Source organism: Atta colombica, unplaced genomic scaffold (assembly GCF_001594045.1).
Source record: "Atta colombica isolate Treedump-2 unplaced genomic scaffold, Acol1.0 scaffold102, whole genome shotgun sequence".
In the NCBI taxonomy this organism is placed as follows: Eukaryota; Metazoa; Arthropoda; class Insecta; order Hymenoptera; family Formicidae; genus Atta; species Atta colombica.
The window spans coordinates 431,390-437,757 of record NW_017259187.1 but is presented as its reverse complement, the minus strand read 5'-3'; the positions used below and the strand labels follow the sequence as shown (position 1 = coordinate 437,757).

At 28.3% G+C, this 6,368-nt stretch overlaps 2 protein-coding genes across 6 annotated transcripts in view; one reads left to right on the top strand and one right to left on the bottom strand.

The window, feature by feature from the left end:
- Window positions 1–4,063, top strand: part of LOC108687902 — a 7,022-nt gene extending 2,959 nt beyond the window's left edge. The window contains exons 1-4 of one of the 5 annotated variants that reach the window (XM_018193956.1): window positions 923–1,012; window positions 1,219–1,272; window positions 2,193–2,295; window positions 2,718–4,063. In XM_018193956.1, the coding sequence (XP_018049445.1) occupies window positions 2,294–2,295; window positions 2,718–3,945 (1,230 nt within the window). In that variant the 5' untranslated portion in view covers window positions 923–1,012; window positions 1,219–1,272; window positions 2,193–2,293 and the 3' untranslated portion in view covers window positions 3,946–4,063. Of the gene's footprint in view, window positions 1–442; window positions 616–922; window positions 1,013–1,218; window positions 1,273–2,192; window positions 2,322–2,717 lie in introns of those variants that run through there. The other 4 variants (XM_018193944.1, XM_018193950.1, XM_018193934.1 and 1 more) reach the window with 4 other exon arrangements.
- The window catches only part of LOC108687927 (BTB/POZ domain-containing protein 7), a 21,172-nt gene that overhangs the window by 10,725 nt on the left and 4,079 nt on the right, over window positions 1–6,368 (bottom strand). The window contains exons 8-9 of the mRNA XM_018193974.1: window positions 5,985–6,141; window positions 5,569–5,747 (exon numbers count right to left, since the gene is read on the bottom strand). Coding sequence (XP_018049463.1) covers window positions 5,569–5,747; window positions 5,985–6,141 — 336 coding nt within the window. The remainder of the gene's footprint in view (window positions 1–5,568; window positions 5,748–5,984; window positions 6,142–6,368) is intronic.

Here is a 6,368-nt window from a genome sequence, read left to right as displayed (position 1 = left end):
TATATATATATTGCAATATTTTAAAAAAAAGTTTAGAATAAAAAAATATAATATTATAACATTTTTTTATACTGAACACACAAATTCATACAATTGAGATAAATAGAGATCTTTATTCGTAACAATTTCCGAAAATAAATTTGTGCTATTATATAGAAATAAAACGTTACGTAATGTTGGCTCATATTCGTAACAGTCGTCGCAGTTACGAAGTCGAATAATTATATCGAGTTAATTGAATGTCTCAATATGATGAACCATAAAAGTCATAGACCATTGTCTTTTGACGTTCACTCTAAACAGTGTAAAACAAAAACGTAAAAGCCGTGCGTTATCTATGCGATAAATAGCGCGAACCATAAGCGAATTGCAGTGGTATGAGCTGGCAGCTGACATTAACAAAGTTGCAATTGCTATTTCTAAAAAAGTTTATGTAACTTTAAGGATAATCAGAAATGAACTCGCTGACATCATTTCTGCAACATTTATCTTAACACTCAAAGTTTCTTGTGTCACGAGTGCACTATAAATAGGTTGTATGCTCTTCGGCCACGATAGTCGATTGATCTAGCCAGAAAGGCTCAACTGAGTTTCTGTCGACTCACTTGCATCCATGTAAGTGCAAAATAACGATGTCCCGCTTTCTGGACTCACACTGATTATACATACATTGACCGCCACGTCATTTATTCGTAACAGAAATCAAACTATTATGATTAGAATTTTCCCTGATACTATTATATTTTGAAATGCATTTTATACATTACGAATGAGATAAGGAAAACGATTAGTTTATCTAATACGAATTGAATTTGCATGAACGAATCATAGTCAGCGAGGAGCCCACCAACAAGTTCTCTCCTTACTATAAAGTAACGACACTACAAACATAATGACAGTTAATGCTAGAACATACACGCGAGTGAACGTTAGGAAGTTACAAATACGTTGAAGAAAATAACGATAAAGTGACGATAATCTTTTCTAAATGAGATTAGTGCATTGAAGAAAGGTATAGCCAATTTTAATAAATATTTAATTGAACTGCTAACTAAATATTTATTAAATATAAAGATATATTTATTTGATACAAGAAATGTTAATTTAATTTAACAATCTTTTTTTTTTATTAAACAAATATTTACTTACTGTAAGTAAATATTTAGTTGGCAGTAATGCACTAAATATTTATTAAAATTAACTATATTTTTTTCTCAGTGTGCTACGAAGATATCTATGCGTGCACAATAACATTTTTAGCTTTATAAAACTGTAAGTAAATTATACAATTACTTTAGGATCAATAGAATTTGGAAAAATATATTAAAAAATGTTATCAAACATTTCAAACATTTAATATATAATCATACATTTAAAAAAACTTATAATTGTTCTAAGGATGTTCGATTTCTCAATTTGTAAAAAAAAAAAATTAATAATTTTTCATAGAATCATGTTTCTCAACAAATGCTCAAAATTACGGATAATTATTTAAAAAATTTGTTTTTCAATAAATTGTTTTTTCAATAATTCTGCGATTTTCTTATTAAAAATGAGAAGAAATTATGTAAAAAGAGAAAGTTATATAAAATATCGCATATGAAACTTGGAAAGAGAATTTATTTATGATCATTATTAAATTATGATCTCAAAATCAAATTTGATATATTGAGAATTTCTTTTGATACAAGTCCACAGTACAACATCGAAATCGGATTGGAATAGCTATTGTATTACTTCAGTTTACATTTTGAATAAATTGAAATCCATAATAATCTATAATTCAAAACATGTGTCCCTTTCCCAAAATTATCTAATAACTGTTAATGTGTGCTGTGGATATCAGTTCTACAAATTAACGAGAGATAATAATTCTATATATATTTACGATAGATTAAATTTAATTAAGCCTATTAAACTATTAAATAAAACGATTAAATATCCAATTTCTCCGGATACATGTTAATATCTTTTTTTTTATCTATCAATCCTAAAATTTATAGCTATAATTTACTTACATTTTGTACCTTTTAATTACATAAAAACATTTAAATAAATTCAAGTAGTGTATAATTAAAGAGTATTAAAAATTAAAAATTTAATGGAAAAATTCAAAGTTTACTAAAATAAATAATATGTGTTATACATCTTAATTATTTCTAGTTTTAGTTTAAAAGAAATTTATTTTACAGAACCTCGAGATACATGATATTGGTGACTAAACAACATCCAATCTACATAAAAGAAGACTTAACCTCAGTTTCCAAGAAATTCCACGTAGCAAATACGTACAATGTACGTTAACTGATTTAATCTCAAATGTAATCGAAAACTTGTGTAAACTGTTACGCATTATTCGACAGCTCATCTTTAATCATTCAATTTTATTCTTAACTCACGAATTAAGTATCTTATTAGATATTAAGACATTCGAAAATTCTTGGACACACTTTACGAACTTACTTTATCAATTTAAATGTAATGCTTTACTTTGTTGTTTATTCGTCAGCTATAAGATAAGCTGATGCAAAATTAGAGTTAAACCGTCTACTTTATTGTAATAAATAATTTTACACACGCATATCTTGTCGGCTTACATCAGCTTCATTTTTATATTTGCATGAATTTCATTTAATACATATAATTATAATGACATAGTACAAAATTTTGTTCTCTGAAATAATAACTCTCTTTAATATGAAATCTTTTTCTGTTAGGAAAACGCTCGACATGCTCCCTGTTAAAAATATAGACACATTGTTAATGCAAACATATGGCCCCGATTTTCGAATACACGATGTGGAATGGAAACATTTAACAGATCCGGGAGAAAACTTTGGTAGTATAATATTGGCTGTCAATATCAATGCCGAGCACAATGATAAGAAGAGAACTCTAAACGTGGTTGTTAAACTACCGCCGAGGTCGGCATATTTGCTAGAGTTGTTTGACAGTCCATTAACATTCAAGAAAGAACTGGAATTTTATAGCATGGTAGCACCAGAATTTTTGAAGTTGCAAAATGAAAGCGGAATCCCTCGGGAATCCCTAAGCGTCATCGTACCGCAATTTTTAGGCGGTAGATTAGGTTTACGAGATCCGCAGTGTTTCGATGAACAGGCCGCTATCGTTTTAGAAAATCTAAAGAGTTACAATTATATAACGCAAGATCGAATTGTAGGTCTAGATAAAGTGCACATGAACTTTGCGATCAACCATTTAGCCAAGTTACACGCCATAGCAATCGGCCTGAAGCTCAAGAAATCCGAATTCTTCAAAAAAACGGTACTATCTTGTCTAGAATTCAACTTACAAGAAGTTACGGAAAAAGCGACGGTAGATATGGTACAGAAGGCGCATAATGATTATAAAAATATGGAAGAAGCGAAAGCTTATCTAGATAGAATCGAGAAAACAATCGAATATGGATTTACACAAACTGTAACGCCGAAAGAACCGTGGGCGACACTAGTGCATAACGATTTTTGGGTAAATAACATGATGTTCAAATACGATGAATCAGATAAGCCGATCAATATGAAAATTGTGGACTTCCAATTGACAGTTTATGACTACGGTGTAAACGATCTCATATTTTTCCTCATATCAAGTTCCCAGAAGGAGGTACTCAATAATTATCTTGACAATATGATTGATTTTTATTACGATTCTTTCATCGAGAGTTTAAAATCGTTAAATGTAGACACAAACGCATTTCCCAAGAGCCAATTTATAGAGCAATTGAATCAATGTGCACCCATCAAATTTAACCAGTGCATCATGATGGTGCAAGTAATACAAGCAGCGCGTGGCTCCGTTTCACAAACGGCGGCCGAAGATGCGGACGAAAGCGTTTTTGCAGGTGGGATCGATGACGATAATTACAAACAAAAAATGTTACACGTCTTATATATGTTCGATCGAAAGGGATGGCTTGTAAAATGATTAGACGTAAACTTCTATCCATAGTAAATTAATCCTTTAGAAAGTCTTTCTATTTCTTGATATAAAATAAATAATTATTGTATAGTAAGATGAACAAACGTCCAAAATTAGGTGACACAATCTCAAAATTTAACTCTTCGTATCACTTTATAATGCATTGTCCCAAATTAAGAACATGATTATGAATTGTCTTTCTTTGAGAATAATAATAAAAGTAAAAATAATAAATATGAAACATAATTTTCAATTAATGTAAAGAATTTTATGATTTTTATAAAATTCAGCAGCAAAGATTTTAAAAAATCAACAATTTAATAAATCTCATAATTTGATTAATTTTTATGATCTTAGTTGATGTTTATATAGTGTTATTTACAAATATAATAATATAATATTGTTCGTATATTTTATTAATAATTATTAAAAGTGTTTATTAAAATTTATGACAATTAATAATTTTTTTAAAGATTAATTTAAAATTGAATCTTTTTAAATGTCCTTCCTAAGAAGTCAGTCATCTTACTATATAGAAAATATTAAGACAGAAAATAAATGACAGTTAGCAAACGTAGAAGCGATAAAATTTATATAAATATGTGACAAAAGTTTCAGACAATATTAGATGTGATAAGATAAATCAAGTAATATTAGGTAATATTATAATAAGGACCAAAGCTAATAAAGAACAATTAACTAAGTCAACTGCTAAGACTAATTTGATGATAGAAATATTAACACAAACAATGCATATATCTGTCGACACTAAAAATGCGAATATTTTTTAATATTTATAAATCATATTTTTAAAGATGTATCGTAAACAAGTAGTCTTTTTAGTGTAAATAGTACGTATGTAAGGCTTGTAGCCTCAATTTAATTTTATAAAATAAAAACATTACCAATGAAAACATTATATATTTGTCGTGTTTAAAAATCTTTATATTTTTGATAATAATAAATTCCATATGTATCACATTCAGGAAATAAAATTGAGAAATTAATAATGTTTGTATAAATATTGTAAATTATGAAGCAATATTTTATGAGAATATACATTACTATTAATAAAATTTAGAATAAACAATACACTAAAGCAGTCATTATCTATCTTTATTTATAATTTATTCAATCACAAAATAATTATGTGTAGAATAAATATACTTATTTTTAATTTTGTACGCGAATGTATTTAAATTGATGTATTTAAATCTTGAAGATATTTAGAATATTATGCTGACGTTTCTAGCATTTTATGACAATCGTTCGCGATAATCATTGGTCTATTTTTTATTCTCGCACTAAACTATATTTGAATTTTCTATTTCGCTCTCAACAAATATCGAATATATCTATTTCATTGTAAGTTTCAAAAATGTGTATTAGTTCAGTTATAGAAAAAAAACCACATAGAATTTGAAATTAATAAAAAAACGCATTATATAATTATAGTTTAATCGTTTCCGAAATTTTTTATCTTTTCGTATATTCATTTGTTTTCGTATTGATTTTTCCTGCTCCCAATTTATCCAACGCAGATGCGATGTTATTATACATTTTATTACTATTACTGTTATTGCTATGAATTATTATAAACTAACATAGAAGTAACATAGAAAGACTTACTTCCAGAAGATCAGCCACAGTGTCGGGTAAATTAAATTCCCTGACAACGCGCAATCGCACTTGCCGATTAATTTCGTGTCGCGAAGAAAGCGGCAAACTTATCGCTCGTTGACAACTGGGTGATTGTTTCAATTTCTGCTCTCGTTTCAGCATTGCAGCCATTGTTGCAGAGTCTGGTACTATAATATAGATAAAGAATCTTTTATCCTGTATCAATTATTATCAGTTAAACCTATCTATGTGTGATTTTCTGTTATCAACTTCTCAATTATTATTAAAAATATTATTCAAGCACTCTCACTTTCTTATTACAAAGTAATCTATGTTTTTATGTCAAATTGTATATATAATAACAATAACTAATACACAAAAAAATTAAGTTTTAAGTTGAAACTAATAATTTAATGTTGTAATACCTGGAAATGCAGCTGCAAGGACATCAACGCCAGCAGTTCCCATGGCTCTTGGTTTCTCCTCAACCATGTATAGCGCATCCGGTATATCTGCTACGTATCGTGGCCTTCGTAATCTCACTAGATCTGCTTCTTGAATCATTTGTTCTTCCACCAAAGACTAATATCGAATAAATATAGTACTCATTAGTATATTCCATTAATCAATGTGTTTCTGACTTTGAAAATTATGTATTATTATTATTATTATTATTATTATTATTATTATTATTATTATTACCTTGATTTCTTCATAATACGGCATGAATAGCCTTGGCCTTACAAAAAATCCATTTTTCTTTCCGCCTCTTATCCAAGCATTCACCCTCAAATTATCTCTTTCGTCTC